General features: G+C 40.3%; 5 protein-coding genes across 16 annotated transcripts; 2 read left to right on the top strand and 3 right to left on the bottom strand.

Annotated features, from left to right (window-relative positions):
- The first annotated feature begins 1,613 nt into the window (after positions 1-1,613).
- Positions 1,614-3,413, top strand: LOC116849788 (U3 small nucleolar ribonucleoprotein protein IMP4). Its single transcript, XM_032827308.1, has one exon. It carries the CDS (start codon positions 1,945-1,947, stop codon positions 2,878-2,880), a length of 936 nt encoding a protein of 311 aa, XP_032683199.1. The 5' UTR covers positions 1,614-1,944; the 3' UTR covers positions 2,881-3,413.
- Positions 3,414-4,675: 1,262 nt separating this feature from the next.
- Positions 4,676-12,305, top strand: LOC116849785 (HMG box-containing protein 4). 11 transcript variants are annotated; one of them, XM_032827297.1, is made up of 7 exons: positions 4,676-4,903; positions 5,629-6,066; positions 6,154-6,185; positions 6,245-6,320; positions 6,420-6,605; positions 6,937-10,370; positions 11,198-12,305. In XM_032827297.1, exons 1-6 carry the CDS (start codon positions 4,744-4,746, stop codon positions 7,347-7,349), a joined length of 1,305 nt encoding a protein of 434 aa, XP_032683188.1. In that variant the 5' UTR covers positions 4,676-4,743; the 3' UTR covers positions 7,350-10,370; positions 11,198-12,305. The 11 variants fall into 11 exon arrangements, with proteins under 11 accessions (XP_032683188.1, XP_032683185.1, XP_032683186.1 ...); XM_032827301.1 differs by adding an exon at positions 5,377-5,555 and having other exon boundaries at positions 4,748-4,864; positions 5,629-6,185; XM_032827302.1 differs by adding an exon at positions 5,400-5,555 and having other exon boundaries at positions 4,780-4,864; positions 5,629-6,185.
- On the bottom strand, positions 7,547-13,026 carry LOC116849784 (glycine dehydrogenase (decarboxylating), mitochondrial). Its single transcript, XM_032827293.1, has 10 exons — positions 12,630-13,026; positions 12,461-12,539; positions 11,536-11,671; positions 11,066-11,456; positions 9,834-10,354; positions 9,432-9,717; positions 8,709-9,358; positions 8,151-8,620; positions 7,887-8,032; positions 7,547-7,818 (listed from the first exon to the last, which is right to left on the bottom strand). Exons 1-10 carry the CDS (start codon positions 12,837-12,839, stop codon positions 7,711-7,713), a joined length of 2,997 nt encoding a protein of 998 aa, XP_032683184.1. The 5' UTR covers positions 12,840-13,026; the 3' UTR covers positions 7,547-7,710.
- Positions 13,027-13,359: 333 nt separating this feature from the next.
- LOC116849787 (ruvB-like 1) lies at positions 13,360-16,099 on the bottom strand. Of its 2 annotated transcripts, none has more exons than XM_032827306.1 (3): positions 15,830-16,099; positions 14,683-15,358; positions 13,360-14,307 (listed from the first exon to the last, which is right to left on the bottom strand). In XM_032827306.1, the coding sequence occupies exons 1-3, from the start codon at positions 15,968-15,970 to the stop codon at positions 13,754-13,756; spliced, it is 1,371 nt and encodes a 456-aa protein (XP_032683197.1). In that variant the 5' UTR covers positions 15,971-16,099; the 3' UTR covers positions 13,360-13,753. The 2 variants fall into 2 exon arrangements, with proteins under 2 accessions (XP_032683197.1, XP_032683198.1); XM_032827307.1 differs by having other exon boundaries at positions 15,956-16,092.
- Positions 16,100-17,278: 1,179 nt separating this feature from the next.
- On the bottom strand, positions 17,279-19,146 carry LOC116849855 (solute carrier family 35 member E3-like). The gene is made up of 5 exons (XM_032827446.1): positions 18,179-19,146; positions 17,943-18,095; positions 17,769-17,851; positions 17,558-17,696; positions 17,279-17,475 (listed from the first exon to the last, which is right to left on the bottom strand). Exons 1-5 carry the CDS (start codon positions 18,668-18,670, stop codon positions 17,407-17,409), a joined length of 936 nt encoding a protein of 311 aa, XP_032683337.1. The 5' UTR covers positions 18,671-19,146; the 3' UTR covers positions 17,279-17,406.
- Between the last annotated feature and the right edge of the window lie 76 nt (positions 19,147-19,222).

Genomic DNA, 19,222 nt, shown 5'->3' on the forward strand with positions numbered 1-19,222 from the left:
ACAACTCGAGCGTGCCGTTACAACAATTTCTTCACCTCGTCTTTAATCAGTTATTATTGCCGTTGGCCAGTTATTGTTATTCGTTGTTATTACCGATTATTCGATCATCGTTATTCAGTTATAATGCGCTCGCGACTATTATTACACGATTGTCGAGCAGATATTATTATAATTATTATAAAAAAGTAATAATATTCAAATAACAAATGGTAGTGATAATAATACCTGATCGACAATCGTGTAATAATAGCCGCGAACGGATAACTGAACAACGATGATCGAATAATCGATAATAACAATGAATAACAATAACTGGCCAACGGCAATAATAACTGATTAAAGACGAGGTGAAGAAATTGTTGTAACGGCACGCCCGAGTTGTATTCCTGCGTAATAGCAATAATTAAATAATAACTGAATAAATTAAATAATAATCGAATAAAGAAGTAATAAGACTTGAATATTAAATGATAGTGATAATATCTGTTTGACAATCATGTGATAATATCCGCAAGTGGATAATAACGAAATAATGATTGAATAATCGGTAATAACAATACCTGGGCAAAGACGCTAACAAAAACTCCAGGCTCCACAAAGGCTAGGTAAAAATACCATCGTAACGGCCCGCTCGTGCTGCTGACTGAGCGGTGCTTGGGGGATGCGCGACCGGGTTATGTAAACACGCGTGCGCGAACACGTGCTCGAGCGTTACGTCATACACTCTCAACCGTTGAGACGAGCATATCGGGAGCTGCCGATGATCTAATTTTGCGATAATATCGCCGCTAGTTCGCTTCGTGCCTACGTCGCGCGGTGAGACAAGAATAGAGTGATTGAATGTTTGTCGTTTTCTAATTTACTATCATTGGGCGCGTTCAGCGGAAAAAACGCTCAGTGAGCAATTAACGATTATTGATCCTTACTGTTAGATCCCTAAATATAGACCAATTACATTGACGAATTGCTCAACTGTTGTGCAACTGTTGAGTTCACTGAACGCATCCATTGTACGGAAGTACGAGGGGAACGGTGCACTTGGACACGGTGCATTTGGACACAGCCAATCACAGCACCGTGTGATTAGAGACATTTGTAGGGTCCCTTGAAACAGCGACTTGTGATTGGACTGTGTCCAATTGCCCCGTGTCCAACTGATATACACCCAAGTACGAGCACGAACCAGAACCCTTATTCTTGAAATAGTTGCGTATACGTAAGTTTTACTGCGCAAGTTTAATCATACCGTAAAATAGCTGCGCAATAAAAATTACGTATACGCAAAAATTTCAAGAATAGGGGCCCACGCGTATTTTATCGTTACCACTGCGAAAATGCGCCTAATGAACATAGTAAAGGCGCACTTTGTTAGATAATGTCTCCAAAATGCGCCTAGCTCTGGCCATTGAAATCAAGCTGGTGACCGCTCTTATGCTTCTCTCCGCTATAACCGACTCATAAGGTGCGTTCGGGGAGCACGCTACCAACGCTACCGCGTTCTTCTATCTTTATCGCTCCTTAGATAAACAACAAAGATAGAATGATACGGTAGCGCTGAATAGCACTAATAGCAAGCTCCTCGATCGCACTTATAAGGTGCGGTCCAACAACCGCTACAAATGCTGCGCAGCGTTTCTCCCTCTTATTCTATTCCTCGAATTCGAATGAAGAAAGAGAAAGAAGTATAAACGCTACAAAGCATTTGCAGCGCTCGCTGGACCTTAAACTACGAGGTGTTGCATGTCGCCAACGGACGATGGCGCGCAAAGTGCAAAGGCACATGTGCAGAACATAACCTATAAACGAATGTGTTGTCGAGTACGGTGTTAAGAGTTTTGAATATTATATATAATAATTTTAACAAGAATATTCTTCTCCCACGTGCAACGATTAACACCTACCAAGCGAAATAAATTAGCCAGAACGTGACCGTGAACAACGAGGATGTTGCGACGGCAAGCGCGAATGCGTAGAGAATACCTCTACAGAAAGTCCGTGCAGGACAAGCTAAAGGGAATACAGGAGAAGAAGGATAAGCTGAAACGCAGCTTGGAGGAAAATACACCTATTCATCCAGACTTACGTAAGGACGCCCTACACATTCAGAGGAAGATAGAGTGGGAAGATGCGGGACCAGAAATGGCAGTGGCTATGGGAAGAGAGATGGGAGGCACCGTAGCCAACCACGAGGACGACGAGTATCGCTGGGCCGGCGTGGAGGATCCCAAGATCATCATCACGACATCGCGCGACCCTAGCTCCCGGCTGAAGATGTTTGCCAAAGAGCTGCGTTTGATCTTTCCCAATTCACAACGGATGAACCGTGGTAACTACGATATGAAGCAGCTGATTGAAGCCTGTCAGACAAACGATGTTACGGACTTCATCATCGTGCACGAACACCGCGGTATGCCCGACAGCTTGGTGATATGCCATTTACCATACGGGCCCACTGCTTACTTCACAATGTCCAATGTCATAATGAGGCACGATATACCCGACATTGGCACGATGTCGGAGCAATATCCACATCTGATTTTCCATAATTTCAAAACTACACTGGGACAGCGAGTGATGAGCATTCTGAAATACCTGTTTCCTGTACCAAAAGAGGACAGTAAGAGAGTGATTAGTTTCGCTAACCACGATGATTGTATATGTTTCAGACATCATATATATAAGAAATCAAAAGGCAAAGAGATAGAAATGACAGAAGTAGGACCACGTTTCCAATTAAAACTGTATGAAATCAAACTTGGTACTCTGGACATTGCTGCAACAGCCGACACACAATGGGCTTTGAGACCGTACATGAACACTAGCCACAAACGAAGATTTCTATCTAATGATGATGGTTGGCAGCAAGAAGATAACATTTAATTCTATTATGTTAGCTGATTAAGTCTTTAATCAATTTAAGTCTTCAAATAAATTTTTATAATCTGAATAACGTGTAAAAATACTTTTACATGAGATAGATATATCCCATTGTATAAAACTAGAATCACACAATGCACGATTTCATGCTTTCTGACATGTAAGCTAACTGGCAAGTTGCTCTTACTACATGCCCAGTAAATACAAAGTTTCATCAATGTTACAATGTCAGCTCAGTTATATTATATAACTGTTACTTTGTTACATAACAAAGTACATAGTAGTTTAATAGTAGACAGTTACATAATATACCATATGATTGAACTGACATTGCAATATGGATAATACTTTGTGTTCACTAGATGGATCTTTCAGTGCACAGTAGCGATTTATGCAACGAACTGAACTTAAAGCATGTCAGCATACATGTAAGAAAACATGAATATCGTACATTGTATTGTTCTAGCTTAACATATAAGTATTTCTATATATTATTATAAGTATTATATGTATTAAATACATGATACAGGTGTTTATTACAGTCCTTATTCTGCACTCTCTTTTATTAGTAAAAGTGTCTTTAAATATGAGGCCAAATGTCCTGATTAGTTTCTAGATACATTTAGAAAGACACTCTTTTATTAATAAAAAAAATTCAAAAGGGATAACATGCAATATGTGAAATATTCATGAATGTAATTGGTATTTCTATTTCGAGAAATCTATTATTAATAATCTATAATCTATATTATTATATACTTAAAAGATGCGGTATGAAAAAGAAGGCATATGTTAATGGTATAAATTATGACCACTGCTTCTAGATTACCAGTAGAAGCAATTGTAGAATTTGTATAAGCAATAATGTTAATTTACAATAATTGAATTTGCATTTTATATTTACTTGTGCAATTAGTGTTATATCTTAAACCAATGGCATACGATGCTTGTTTTCATGCTGGTTTACTTGCTGGATGGAAATATTCTGTTCTGATTGGTGCATTTCTGAAGATGGATGGAAATGCACTAATCAAAATGGAATATTTCCATCCAGCAAGCAATCCAGCATGAAAACAAGCACCGTGTGCCGCTGGCTTGAACATTTAATTCGACTAAATATTTCACTTTGATTTCGCCGGCCATTTTGTCGTTTCTCTTTCAAATTATTTCGATATCCTTTTGTGACTAACAATTCATATGTGAAAAACAGTAGAAAACAGTCCAGTAGTCGAAATTCTTGCGCAGATATAAATATGAAGTATTAAGATATATGAGGATTTAAATGAAAACGAATAAATAGATAAATAGATAGATAAATAAATAAATAGATAATAGATCATGATTGATAAATAGTTAACAAGTCCTCATACATCTGGATATTTAATAAAACCTGAATAAGTGTCGCAAATTGATGAATGCTGTAACGAGAGCCGGCTACGAAATGAACAAATATACCGCGTACCTCTCAATAGCTGTCGTATATCGATATTCCAAACGAAGCCTCCGGCCCGAGTCTACTTCGTTTTCGAAGATCTCTTGGCCCTTCCTCCGATTATCGTTATTTTACGCGATCCACGACGCAATCGGAAACTGACGACGCAACCGTTACGAAAGACTCGTAAAAATGTCGTATCGCTTGAAGTGAGCTCGCAACTCGAAGTTCGAAATATCGCGCCGCGCTTGCGCATGCGCCCCGCGGCCGCACGACTTTCGTACACATAAGACAAACATCAATTGTTTTTAGAAAAGTCGTGCGAATAAACCGAGTCCTGTTCCATTAGTCAGAAGAGATCACGAACAAGTGCGCACATTGAGCGAAAACATTGTTAAGTGCATCGCGCCCACGCGGCCGTTCAACGCGTCGTCATGCGTAGGTACATTTGTAAACCCGCGAGATCTGACAAGACGCCGCGGCGCGGACGACACGCAGACCAGGGGAAGGACGCTATGGATATGTTCGGCTCGCCAAAACGGCAGAAGAACGACGGTGAGATCGGTTTTCGTCGCGCCGTTTGCAACCATCCTGGTTAGCTAGGTCGTTTGCTTGTTCTGGCTGGAATTGCTTGCGGTGAAATCGCATGATTTGCGCGCATTCTCGTAGGAAATCCCGGAGTTCTCTTTGTGCGATATTCTTCGGTTGTGATCTCTGGCGTTTACAAGGCGTGCTAGCGCCTTGACACACGGCGGGTAATCGCCGTACTAACTGACGTATACACGGGCTCTCTATTGTGGTTAGAATTATTGTGGGAAATATAGCAAAGACTGATGTTGCGTCACGTCATGTTTCTATATTTGTCATTGCGAACGTAATGATGGTAAAGATTCCCTGCTTCACCTGTTTTGCTATCTGTCACGTGTACAAATGTAATCCTGTCAAACAATTGCGTCGAAGTCAAAAACTTGTTGTTGGGAAGCAAAGTTTTTTTATATCGTATATTTACTTGTTCCACGATCCATGAAATATCTAATCGATTAAACAATTGACTGTTACATGCACAGAATATGCTACATAATTTTTGTAGAAAAGAATGTAGAAGCAAAGAGAGAAACTGAGAGTTGTACTGCGACTGGCTGCCAACATCTTTGATGGCTGATATCTAGTAGCCTGCGTGTAGAAGTAGACCTTGCCTCTCTCTATATTGTGTCTATCCTGAATCTATAGATGTCTCAGCTTGGTAGTTAGTTATTGCAAAAGCACATTAAACTCTTTCCTTCTTTTTTTGGCAAGGTGCAGTCTGCTTTATCTTTCAGATCTAGAGGTCACGGGTATCTCGCGCAGTGGCCGGGTAAGGAAGAAATCCTCCAAGCTAGTCGACTTTGAGTCACCCGACGATCTTGCAGAAAATAAGCATAAACGACAGATAAAGGCTCAGCAACAGGCACATCAGCAGCTGTTGGATCAATATGAAATATCACAGCATCATCATCAACAACACCAACAGATATCGCCCACCCAGCAGAGTGGGCGACAGAGGAAAATTTCTGGTTCCAATCAGTTGCAGCAGAAAATCAAGATAGAACCACCCATATCTGACAATGAGGGGCAATCATCGGCATCAGATTCCGACGATCCCTCTGGGATAAATGAGGATGACAGATATAGCATGGATTCTGGGAGTGACAATGAGGTTGATCCTCTTATGATAGATGATAGAGAAATGGGGTTCAGGAAGCTAGAACCGCCTGCAGGTCAGGAAACACCATCGCAAGCAAATAGTTTATATATGCTTGAAAAATGTAAAAAAAAGTTAATTATTAAAGATGGGAAAATTATAGGCAAGACAAAGGCTCAACGCAAGGATAAAGGGGTATGTACTGAGTGATGAGCGATGCCGAAGAGGTGGCCTTAATTTTTTAATATTTTTAGAAGACGAGATTTACTGCTTACATGCTATGGTCAAAGAAAATTAGGCAAGAATTGGTAGAGCAATCTCCTTCCATGGGTATTTAAGCTGTATTTATATATATATTTTTTTTTTTTTGTGTTAGTAAAAGCGCATGCCACTTCGATGTTTGTTTTATATGATCGTTGCTTTTTGTAGATTTCGCGGCAATTTCTAAGCGATTAGGAGAGCTATGGGCTACAGTACCACATCTGGAAAAGTATAATTGGCGCAGGCGTGCGAAACGCTTAGCAGCAAAACCTCACATTTTACCGACCAGTAAAGATGAACCTATCTGGAAAATGCCACCACCCGCCTCGCGAAAAAAATTCATTAATAAAATTGGTGGGTTTGCTGATTCTTGTAACACAGGCAGTTTACGATTTGTATGTTGTATATATATTGTCATGTGGTAGTACAGATTTATATATATATATATAATATATATATATATATATATATATATATATATATATATTTACACATATCTTTCCCTCTTGTGCATGCGTGCATCAGCGAAGAATATTTATCGGATCGGAAATATATCCATCTTTCTATCTCTGATCTTCCCTCGTAGTTACATTTTTGTTTGTCTTATGCGTGCATGTGTCTCGTTTAAGACAAATATTCAGTATGCCATTAACGAGTCATATTCTTGTATTGCATTGCATTTCAGGTAATGGCAAAGAAACGAAGCCTGCTTCTACGAAAAAGACCATTCAGCTCGGCGTGCCGTCCGTCGTGGGCAACGTTCCTGTGTCACCACCAGCGAATCGTGTCAACAGAGATATGGCGAATGAGACATTGATCGGCACTGGAATGTACAAAGTTACCGGGACACAGCCCATTGACGTCGCAGCTCATCTAAAATTGCTGGGTGAGAGCCTGACGATTATCGGGGAACGCTTGAAGGAACACGACGGTCAGATTGCGGTTTCGGGCAGCCTCTCGGTATTATTGGACTCGTTGCTCTGTGCCTTAGGTCCGTTAGTTTGTTTAACGCAACAAGTGCCGGAAACTAACGGAGCTAAATCTGAAACGCTGTCCGAGATGCTTGATAATATTGCTTACTTAATGCCCGGTCTATAATATATGTACAAAATATATTAAGTATACGATACAGGTTAACTAAAATACATAAAATTGTCTAGAACAATGTAAATAGAGTTACATGGCAAATAGTTAGAAAATACAGAAAGATTATAGTAGAGATATTTAAGAACTCACATATACATAAGAAATAGTAAATAAAATTGGAGACTTAAATCATTTATTTGAGACGCGAGTTCAAATCATTAAAAAAAATATTTTCGTTATATTTTAACTACTCTTCTCAGATTATAATGTTTTATATAAATAATATATTTGTGTATGAAAGTGATAATAAATATTTAATTAGTCCTATTATACAAAGCTAACTGTACATGTGTAGCATGCAGTGATGTAGCATCTACTGCTCCGGCAAGATAGGCGGGCATGTACAGAATAGATTCTTGTCGCCATATATGTCGTCTATCCTGCCGACGCTAGGCCAAATCTTGTTTTTTCGCACAAACGGCTAAAATGACGATTAAAATTCAGATTAAGGTACGTTCAACCAAAGAAAGCGTCCGATAAAATACTCACAGCAGGGAAAGCCCCCAACTCTCGCGAATACAGACGATTCCACTCGCTCGTGATCACTTGTTCCTGTGTATGAGGTGCCATTTTCAGAGGATTCTGTACTATATCTAATTTTCCTCCTTCGATATCGGCAATCTCCTTTCTTATGGCTGCCAATAAATGTAAACGTGAGCAAGCGACGAGAGTATACTAGCATTTTTTATACTTACATTTTTATATTTAATAATGAGATATCTGTAGTGGTATCTAATCGTCTCTAAAACTTACAGATTAAAGAATCGCAAAATCTATCCAGTTCAGTCTTGTCCTCGGATTCAGTCGGTTCGACCATTAAAGTCCCGGCTACGGGCCAGCTCATGGTCGGCGCGTGGAAACCATAGTCCATCAGTCTCTTCGCAATATCAACTGCCTCGATATTGGCAGTCTTCTTCAGGTCTCTCACGTCCAAAATAAACTCGTGCGCGACTAGTCCGGTCTCGCCTTTGTACAGTGTTTTATAATATCCTTCTAGTCTCTTGCTCATGTAATTGGCATTGAGAATGGCTATCTGCGTAGCTTTGCGTAAGCCTTTCGGCCCCATCATCTTGATGTAAGCCCATGAGATCGGTAAAATAGCGGATGATCCGAAAGGCGCGGCCGACACAGCACCTAAATTCCTGATGTCGTTGTTACCGTTGCCGTTACCCGAGCAATTTATTACAGGATGACTCGGCAGAAAAGGTATAAGATGTTTCTTTCTGCAAGTTAAATTTGAGAGTTTAAGTTTTAAAGTCGCATAATCTTCAACGAATGTAAACGCAAGGATTGGAAGAAGCATTCACTTACACTCCAATAGGACCCATGCCGGGTCCGCCACCTCCGTGAGGAATGCAGAAGGTTTTATGCAAGTTGAGATGCGACACATCGCTGCCGTAATCGCCAGGCCGACACAGCCCCACCTGAGCGTTCATGTTAGCGCCGTCCAAGTACACTTGCCCGCCAGCGGCATGAACTATGTCGCATACATCGCCAATCGTCTCCTCGAACACGCCGTTCGTTGACGGATACGTTATCATCAGGCACGACAACGTCTGCTGGTACTTATCGACCATCTCCGTCAAGTGCGTCATGTCTACAGAACCATCCTTGCGTACTGATATCGGTTCCACCTGCATACCCGCCATTTGAGCAGACGCGGGATTCGTGCCATGCGCCGACGTCGGGATCAAGCACACCTGCCTGCATTTGTCGCCTCTAGACTCGTGATAACACTGAATCGCCCTCAAGCCCGCGTATTCGCCCTGCGCCCCGCTGTTCGGCTGTAAACTGACGGCATCATAGCCGGTGATCGCGCACAGATCTCGCTCCAGTTCGGCGAATAGTCGCTGGTAACCCTTGGCCTGCTCAACCGGGGCGAAAGGATGTATGTCTGTGAAGCCCTTCAAGCTGCAGGGCATCATTTCCGTCGTCGAGTTGAGTTTCATCGTGCAAGAACCCTGGTGAACGATAGAGATACAAAAGGGATCCAAACGCTCAGATCTGCTCGTCTGTGAGACAACGATCACTTACCAATGGAATCATACTGTGTACAAGAGATACATCCTTGTTTTCCAGAGATTTCATATATCTGACTATCCTCGACTCGGAATGATAACTGTTGAAGACGGGATGTTGCAAGTACGGAATGGTACGATGAAAATCCTCCGTTTTATCCAAACTTCTCGTGAGGTAATTCTCTTTCCTGACGACGTTATTCACTGTAGTGTTCGCCGAGAATATCTTGAAGAGATCGTTCACGTCCTCTATCGTCGTTGTCTCGTCGAGAGATATCCCAACTGTACCATCGTTGTGGTATCTATAAGTTTCCACGTTGCAGTTTTACTCATAAAATCGCAATAGACTGTTTTCAGTGCCTAACTGTCTAACATATCATCGTCACGTCTCAAACCGTACAACGGAGGAGGTACAAACCTTAAGTTTATCTTAGCTTCCCTCGCATTCTCCTTCACAGTTTGCACAGGGATCTTCGGTGACACTCTGATGGTATCGAAGAAGTATATATTCTTGATCGAGTTCCCCGCTGCTTCCAAGCCGTCCACAAGAGCCAACGTTAAATTGTGAACTCTGCTCGCGATATTTCGTATACCTTGAGGTCCGTGATACACCGCATACATCGCGGACATGTTAGCTAACAGAGCTTGTGCGGTACAGATATTACTGGTGGCCTTGTCTCTTCTGATATGCTGCTCGCGCGTCTGAAGGGCCAACCGGTAAGCTTCTCGCCCGCTGGAGTCTCTCGTCACGCCTATCATTCTACCGGGCATCAGCCGTACCAGCTTCTGCCGGCACGCAAAGAATCCAGCGTGAGGCCCGCCGTATCCAAGAGGGACCCCGAAACGTTGACTGGTGCCTACGCATATGTCGACTCCGAACTCACTCGGCGGTTGGAGCACGGCCATCGCCAGCAAATCAGTGGCAGAGCACACGAGTGTCTGATAAGAGTATAAGGTATCGTTAAACTATGTTACATGTAACTACCAGAAAATGAAAAAGTTTATGGGTACAAATCATTAGCCATTTCAGCATTCTAGCTACATAAATGATGTTATTAATCTAATATATTTGAAGAAAAAACGTATTGAAATTGATAAAGTGTAATAAATTGCATTTTTTTGTGTCTTATGCAAGAATTTCTACGAAATAATGGTGGAGTTCCTTGACATTCAATCAAATAAATAAGATAAATGGTCTCACACACTGTAGTGAGTAACGTTTGTTTTTAGAAAGCTATCTCTGACTGATATTACAAACAAATTTGTAATAAATATTCCGAAGCTACAGAACTGTTTCTCTGATAAATATTCCGAAGTTACAGAACAGAACTTCTAATTCTGTTTACTTTAACTTTTACATATTTTGACATTTAAACTTTCTTTTTCCTTTTATGTCGGTTGACCTAGCGCTTACTTTGACAATATTGTAAATATTTTAACGATTAAAAAAAGTTCAATTACAAAACTGAAACGTATGTTTGGTTTAAATATATATTGGTTAATTTTGTTCTGTTAATCAGACATTATAAGAGCATTAGTTTCTCTTTGCGCACCAAAATCACCAGACTCTCACATTTGCTATCTACCACCTATCCTATTTAACAAAGATTTCTGTTTCCTGTATGTTGAAATGTTTAATAATACACATACTCCGTTGGCATGCGCTTTCTGGACAATGTCCGTGAAATCGTGTATGCAGCCGTTTGTGTCGGGATATTGTATAAGGATACCGGCGATGTCCCTCGCACTCGTGTCCACCCTAAAGACATCTCCGATTTCCAGAGTGAAGCCCAAGGAAGTGGCGCGCGTCGCGATCACGCTGATGGTCTGCGGATGCGCCTTGTCGGAGACGAACAGCTTCTTCCGTCTGTTATACCTGCATGCGAGAGTCAGAGCCTCCGCCGCTGCCGTCCCTTCGTCCAAGAGAGAGGCGTTCGCCACTTCCATGCCGGTTAAATCACATATCATAGTTTGGTAGTTCAGCAAACCTTCCAGCCTGCCCTGCGAGATCTCGGGCTGATAAGGAGTGTACTGTGTCGTCCTGTGGCAACAAGATTTTTGTTTCATACAAAACAAGAGTTTTGCGTTTATTCGCTACTTCACTTTAGTTTTTAGCGTACCACCCCGGATTTTCAAAAATGTTACGCATAATCGTGTGCGGCACGCAGCAGTTGTTGTAACCCATGCCTATGTAAGAGCGCCATACATCATTTTCTTCTGAAATCTTCGTGACTCGTTTCATTAGCTCGTACTCGGCTATAAAAGGGCAAGTCTGCGTTGTTACTTCGTAATAATGTAAAATTCACTTCGCGTTCAATCGATATCCATGAAAATTATATCCTTTAAGTAAACATCGAACATACGATCAGTGAAGCGTAATGTTATAACGTACTATGTATACGTATGTAATGTCGCGATAAGATAAGAAATTAACGAATCTCTGACGACAATCGAAAAAATCGTGCGGAGCGCACGAGATTGAACTATGTGACCCCAATCGAGAGCATCAGAATTTCTCCGACTATCGCAGTTACTACACGACATATCGCAACGGAGTTGATTACGTTGTAAAATTTGTCTAGTTAATATTAGTGCGTGATAGAGAATTATATTAATTATTGGCATCTCTCACACATTACAATTATGCAATCGATATATTTACACATTATTAATGTGCAAGGGAGGATGAAATGCGTTACGATAACCGAGGGGTTATCACTTTCAAGCAGTTCAAAACGAAAAGTCGCGTGACTCGTCACGTTTCTGCCCAAGACCCATGATTATCGTATCTCATAAAAAAAAAATAGTTACTATTTCTGTATCTTCAAAAATGGAAAAATACATATTGGTTTTTTCCCCTTTCACAATAAAGATTACATATTTACATGTATGTGTGCGTTTCAAGAGGCCCTCTGCCTGATTCTACGGGCAATGAAACAAAGACCGGATGATTTAGTATCGAAATTTCGCGCGCGAAACCGTCTAATTTTATTAAAATTTGAGTGCTACACGCGTACTGTGTGATCAGGAGAATTCATTACTTACTAAGAGGCTCGTTAATATTCAAATCTTTCTTGTGAAGAATCTTAGCCGGCACCGCCGCTTCCGTTAATTCATCAAGACTCTGAAATATCGAATCGTAGATGAAATTAATCTAACCGCGACAAGCAAGATTTTTTTGTTCATTATACGATATCAATATTGAGTGAATTACCCGGTATCCAATAGTCTGCAACATTTTGATTTGCTCGTGTTCTCTAGGCCCGATATGCCTAACCTGGAATTCTTCCGTTTGCGGAAGCAATCCTTCGAGTTTCTTCCTCTGCGAACTATTCGACTGCAATCCGCGCGCGTACCGAGTCGCGATATTGTGTTTAGTGTTAAGTAATCTGCAACACCTCACCATCTTCAGAGCGTAGAGCATCCTAGCTTCTAATAAAAAATAATGTGCACGCACAAATTGTCGAGAAGACCGACCGCGTCGTGTGATTCACGTTGGCGCGTTATCGCTTGAAAGTCCCCACAAAACTAAGAAATGTTCAACTCTTGACGGAGATTTTATATCCACTGCATCGTACGCATGATGTCACAACTTCTGATTACGGCTTGACTTGAACCCTGAGCTCTGCAAGACGTCTAAGACAATATTTTGATATTTTGCAATTGTTATCGCGTTTGTTGTATGTGTTGTGATATTTACAAATTTAAGATTTAATCTAATGTAGCTTAGTAAAACTTAGCTATTTTATTCACCGCACAAGTCTCGCAAACGTTGTACAATACATAGATTATACGTGACCGTGATTTCCGCAAGGCCTTACTTTCTATTCTCGCGTACTCGACGAGTATATATACTTTTAGTTATACCAAAAATATAATTATTAATTAAAAATATATTTTCAATATTTCAAATGTGTGTGCGCGCGTGTACATATATACATACATTCTTTGCCAGAAATTTTTTTATTTGTATACAATTTATATTATTAATATAAACGATACATTTATATGTAAGATTAATTTGTATGAAAAATTTTTAGTATTTTCAGTACATGAAATTCTTATTGATCATAATGCAATTTATTAACAATAGTTCTATGCTGACACTACCACGCTGTATGTACAATTCAAGCAATTATTACTTTAATAAAAATATAACTGGACGAATGAAAGTTCGAAGAGAAAACCTAATAAAAAATCAATCACAAATTGATCAAATTGTTTAACGTAGTTAACGTAATTAAACTTAGTTAACGTAGTTTTGGAAAATGAAGGGAAGCAACTTGAAGAGAATAGTGTACTGTAAAACTTAATATTTATTCTATTAAGACTTAATTTTTATTTCATAAACTTATCTTGATTTTGCGTAAGTATTTTGGCGGATGACTTAGCGTCTAAGAAAAGCGCACTGACTTCGTCGATATCTTCCTTCTTGACACTGGGTCTCTCGTTGATCTTTGCCGTCAAGTACGCAGGTGTTAAAAGCTGTATCGCGTATCGTAAAGTAGTTTTCGTGCCGAGTTCGGCGAGAACTGAGAGACCCTCGTCTTCGACTTGCAAACCCTCCGTGACGGCTCGCAGCTTCACGATCTGTTCGATCTCCTGCCTAGAATAGGGAAGAGTTCTGATGATGAGTAAACGATCCAACAAGTCGAGAGGTATGCCATGCGGAGAGACGATGTCCTCAGTGCCCCGAATCACACAGCGACCACGATTTGTAGCGAAAATAACGATCGGCGCTATAGCGCTCTCCAGAGCGCGGTGAAGATATGTGAACGTCTCTATGTCAAGCATGTGAACCTCGTCTATGAATAATACTCCCGGCACTAGCTCGGCGATACCTTGGTCGATGTACTTGTTTACTACCTTGTTTATCTCTTTCCGAAGCTTGTCTAAAATAATTCATACATAATTAAGCATATTTTTATTTCTAGACAAAAATGTGCACAATTCAAACATGAGCAATTTAAGATGACTTTAAAAAAAGATCACTTGTTTCATGCTATTTTCACACATATCTATGAAGAGATTTACGAGAATAGATCCATTAAAAAAATATATAGTTGATCTTTGTTTGACCTATAATAGTGTCAGCTATAATATTACTGATAGTATCATCTTATGTCCCCTTTAATATCAAATGAATCTTGTCTATAACCATTTATTCATATGATGCATATAATGTATATTTTACAATTATCATTAACATTATAAGTAGTTCACCTTATATATATATGATTACATAAAAATAATATATAACTTTTTACCTGTAATTTCCGTTTTTTTAGGCTTCATCAATTGCCCCATCATAGACATGATATCCTGACCTCCCTGTGGTTTGGCATTAGCTACATCCAAGTCATGCAGTGTTACATCCTGAATAACTTCCTTCTTCTTATGTACATCACCTTTTGGCAATGGAACATATTCCTCTGCCTCCAGGTCGAATTCCGTGGCAAAATTGTCACTTCGACCTTGTCTCTTTACAGCACCGCTATTTGCCTCAATGTAAATTACATCACCAGTCTCTACCTTCTCTTTTTGCAAGGACTCATATATGGAAGGGTCTAGCTTTAACTGTTTTGTACCTTTAGCTGTTTTCAATCCAATGACTACATGTGAGACAGTTTTGCCATAACCACCCATGGGATTCTCTGTTTCCACAGGTGTCAACTCTGTTACTTCACCCTCATATACTTCTTTCGTCTCCTTAATTCTCAAGCCAATGGCCCTTCTGAAGTTTTCCATGAGAACCTCGGTCTTCTTTATCTCAGAACTGTAAACTTCTGAGCCCACCATTGGGCAAAAAGGTACCTTGTTGCCGAGTTCCTGAGCAATGGCAAGAGCTATCGCGGTCTTGCCTGTACCTGGTGGGCCTGCTAATAACACAGCACGTCCTGCCATCTTCTTTGACTTTATCATATCGACAACAACTCCAGCTGCCTGTGAATATAATATTAACGTTACAATTGAGTGTTAAATCATTGTAAAGGAAAACCTCTCTCTCTCTCTTTTCTCAGTATATAAAGACATGATTAGCGTCTTTTAGCAAAGAATTATATCTCAGTATGTGATTTAGGTTTGTTGTTAGGTCGGATGTGGTTTAAAAAGACCTTATTTTTATTACAACCGGGAAAATGCACATATTCATATGATAATTTTCGAATTGGTCGAGTTTTTTAATTCATCGATCATCCATCGCAAATGTAGGTTTCGCTATATGGTCGAGTTTTTTAATTCATTGATGGATCCATCGCATGATGCGCAAATGCAATGTTTCGTTGTATTTACGCATCATGCAATGGATCCATCGATAAATTAAAAAACTCGTCTTATTTACGCATCATGCGATAGATCCATCGGTGAATTAAAAAACTCGCCCTTTTACAGAAACATCGCTCTTAAACAACTAACCTCACGCGCCAGTTCCTGACCCACGAGACCGGCTGCGTTTTGAATAGCGATACCATTCTCGTCAAGGCCCAGACCCTTGATATGCGTGTGTGCGGAAATCCTCTGCGTCTTGGCGGTGCTTTTTACCTCCTCGATCTTCATTGCTGACTTTTCGTGAATTGGAAAAGCATAAGAAGCGAGACATGCACGTACAGATACGTTGCTAACTACTTTGTTTGATTGATAAACGTGTAACAACTCCCCCGTCCGCAACTTTTTGCCCTCACTATCGCCCCCTCTCGTCGTCGGTGGCGACACCACGCGAAAGCTTACAATACTCCCACCATTGGCGGGTTTCAAATGCACAGCTTTCCGCAAATTGCGCGCCACATTCTTAAGCTCAAGCACGACCCGTTTATTGATCCAATCGCCATCGACGACATCTTCCTAAAACGAGACCTATTATCCACGATAAAATGAGATGCATATTTTTTTGTATTTGAGAAAACATAATATACGTCGCAAACGATCACGATGTATTCATACCGAGAAGATAATCCTAAACACCATCGCAAAAAATATCTGCTCAAAAAATCCATCCGATTAGCAGTTAATACATTTTCTGAAATCCAGATGTCTCACTGGAGGATAGTTTCGCGAAGGTGCTGCAACTACCAAGTGGTCCGTATATAAACGCCTCCTAGAAGGGAGGTTATCGGGTCCGATGCACCTGGGTAAAACTAATGACGAATCTGCATGAGTTGACGTTCCGTTAATTTCAACTACCCCCTAACCCTAGGTGTGACGGCGACCCTTTTGCCACACCGAGTTACTACAATTCCCTCTTTGTTTTATCTACAGGCGCAATATCATATTTCAACGTTGCCATAAAAACGCGATTTTATTTTTCTCTTTTGTTACCTTATAACGTTTCGTTCGATTTGTTACACTAACGCCGATCAACTTGGACAGATACGTGACAGTTTTTTGTACCTACATTCTTTTTTTCATAGAGACGAGTTAAGCGTCTTCTACAATGGCAGTAGGAGTAGTAGTAAGAAATAAGCAGTAAGTAAATAGACCAATCACAATCGATTATTTCTTACTACTACTCCTACTGCCATTGTAGAAGACGCTTTATACTACTACAATTCTAGACAAAATTCGTAACTCGTGAACTTATGAATAGATCTGTAATTCTATGCAAACTGTATATCATATGATAACTCGTAAATATCTACGATTTTTTTTTGTTTTTTCCGTAAGCTACGTCTTTACGATTTACTCGTATATTTGCTTAGAATTGCAGCATTAGTTAACGATGTTAACGATCGGAAGTATTAAACCTCTTTCTTTCGTGCCAAAATATAAAAGTTTGTACTTACTTTTATGGTAGTGTAATATACGAGAAACGTTTAATCATTGCATGCTATGATATTTCAGTTGGGATTAGGAAGATTTGAAAGACAGTTACGTATTAACGTTTATTGCAACAGACTTCAAGACTTAGAAAACATATGCGCTTTTAAGTACCGGCTGACTGATAAACTTCGTCAAATTTCGAGTTTCCTCGATCAACTACCACTCTGGAAATGATATTATACTTTGTGCAACGGCTTTGTTTCTCTCTCTTCGAACTCCGGCGCTACGGTATGATTATCTTTCATCTGCAAACAAAGAAAACGAAATAAACGACGAGAATAAACGAAATAATTGACGAGAAGATCACAGCGCAGAAGCTGGACTTACCTTGACATGAGCATATAATATAATTCCCACTAATGTCAATGTTATACCAATCAACTGATTGATCGCTAACGTTTCACGAAAAAGTAATGCACCACCCAGCAGGAGCAGGCAGAATTTGGAATGTCCAACCATGTTGTATCTGAATATAATTTGTTAAAGAGTATAACGCGCAAGTTTGCGAATTTCTTGTGATAATTTTACATAAGGATACGTTAAGGGCGAGGTCTTCCCTATGATCCAGTAGGAAGTCAAATTTACGAAAAATGCAACCACTCCGGACAGTACTACCATGATCTGCAGGTAAGAGCAGCATATGAAAGATACAATACATATAAACAGATTCCTGCAACCTAATAATGACTAGAAAGAATTCTAAAAAACATACTATGTCCAACAGTGACCAATTGTGCGCAAACGTTTGTCCAACCGGCTCCAAAACAGGAACGACAATGAGGAGCATGACAGCAGACAGTGGTGCTTGATAAAATAACAGTTGCATTGGATCCATTCGAAATTCTCTCTGTTTTCTGTTCACCATCTGTAAGAAAGAAAGAATTTCTACATGTTCACATTGAGAAATGTGTTTTTAAAATTACGCAACAAAAGAGCGATGACTCTTACCACTTGATACAGAGATGTTACAAACACTCCCAGTGTTGCATAAATAGTCCCAATGATGTTGAATTGTATGTCATAGTAAAAATTGATTATGACTCCCAGTGTGATGGGTAACAATGTCAACTTAACAGGTATGCTAAACTGCTTCCTATAAAATATCATCTGCATCACTATCACGCAGGGTGTTGTCAACATCTTTGCCACCTGATACGTCCCAACTGTGTTATGAGCCAAACTCAAATTCGTCAGCACGACAAATCCACAGAACGTCATTGCGATCAGCACCATCTCCTTGATATCGATATCCTTGATACAAAAGACATTTAGCTTCTCGCAGATGATCAAGCCGGCGAATGTCATGATGAAGTGGATCATCGATAACGTGATGTTCGGGAAGCCGGTGTTGACGTAGAGCCATTTGTTTAGCAGTACAATGGTGATCGACAGGACTATGTTTAACAACAAGTAAAACGCGGTGACCACCTTCTGATTCATACTCAAAATTCAATCGTATCGCTCGTGGTCGTACAATTAATGATTTCGATGGCAGCGACGATAACGATAGTTTTTTCTTTTCTCGCGTCTTCAATTACGATAACGTTTAATACCGTAAACAGGTTATACTTGTCGCACGCGACCCGCGCGTATGCATGTCAAAGCACCAACAAACGGCGACAACAAATCCTGATGCCACAGCCAGCGCGAATCATCAACAATAAAGCCGCGATTGTTCCATCCTCCTCGATTTCATTCATCCTCCCGTCTCACGACCGCCGATTCACTCGTAACCCTCAAATAACACGCCATGTTCGTAGTATCTGGAAATATTCAATTTACCGACATTCATTCAGCATTTTGACGCGAATTCACCGTGCATCACTCACGCTACTACAAGCAGCCCACGTGACTTTTTTCGATAGACGCGTGCGTACGCGCGTAGTACATTGCCTCGCGGAATGTTCTACAGGGTGTTCTAGCTGTATGACAGGTAATGGAAGTTAAAAATTATCGAGCGCCAAGATGTCGACGAAATGACAATCGAGATCG

This window comes from Odontomachus brunneus, unplaced genomic scaffold (genome assembly GCF_010583005.1).
Source record: "Odontomachus brunneus isolate Ranch 3 - 2012 unplaced genomic scaffold, Obru_v1 Obru_scaffold_126, whole genome shotgun sequence".
Classification (NCBI taxonomy): Eukaryota; Metazoa; Arthropoda; class Insecta; order Hymenoptera; family Formicidae; genus Odontomachus; species Odontomachus brunneus.

Bases quoted from the DNA above. Each gene is read 5' to 3' on its own strand.
- LOC116849788 (XM_032827308.1), top strand. From the start codon at position 1,945: ATGTTGCGACGGCAAGCGCGAATGCGTAGAGAATACCTCTACAGAAAG.
- LOC116849785 (XM_032827294.1), top strand. From the start codon at position 4,744: ATGCGTAGGTACATTTGTAAACCCGCGAGATCTGACAAGACGCCGCGG. The intron at 4,904-5,628 runs GTTAGCTAGGTC...TTTATCTTTCAG, and splicing joins CGCCGTTTGCAACCATCCTG to ATCTAGAGGTCACGGGTATC. The intron at 6,186-6,244 runs GTATGTACTGAG...TAATATTTTTAG, and splicing joins CTCAACGCAAGGATAAAGGG to AAGACGAGATTTACTGCTTA.
- LOC116849784 (XM_032827293.1), bottom strand. From the start codon at position 12,839: ATGCTCTACGCTCTGAAGATGGTGAGGTGTTGCAGATTACTTAACACT. The intron at 11,672-12,460 runs GTAAGTAATGAA...GCCCTTTTATAG, and splicing joins GAATATTAACGAGCCTCTTA to CCGAGTACGAGCTAATGAAA. The intron at 7,819-7,886 runs GTGAGTATTTTA...TCGTCATTTTAG, and splicing joins AGTTGGGGGCTTTCCCTGCT to CCGTTTGTGCGAAAAAACAA.
- LOC116849787 (XM_032827306.1), bottom strand. From the start codon at position 15,970: ATGAAGATCGAGGAGGTAAAAAGCACCGCCAAGACGCAGAGGATTTCC. The intron at 15,359-15,829 runs GTTAGTTGTTTA...TTATATTCACAG, and splicing joins GTCAGGAACTGGCGCGTGAG to GCAGCTGGAGTTGTTGTCGA. The intron at 14,308-14,682 runs GTAAAAAGTTAT...GAATTATTTTAG, and splicing joins TAAAAAAACGGAAATTACAG to ACAAGCTTCGGAAAGAGATA.
- LOC116849855 (XM_032827446.1), bottom strand. From the start codon at position 18,670: ATGAATCAGAAGGTGGTCACCGCGTTTTACTTGTTGTTAAACATAGTC. The intron at 17,697-17,768 runs GTATCCTTATGT...AATTATATTCAG, and splicing joins GGGAAGACCTCGCCCTTAAC to ATACAACATGGTTGGACATT. The intron at 17,476-17,557 runs GTAAGTCCAGCT...CTTTGTTTGCAG, and splicing joins TATTATATGCTCATGTCAAG to ATGAAAGATAATCATACCGT.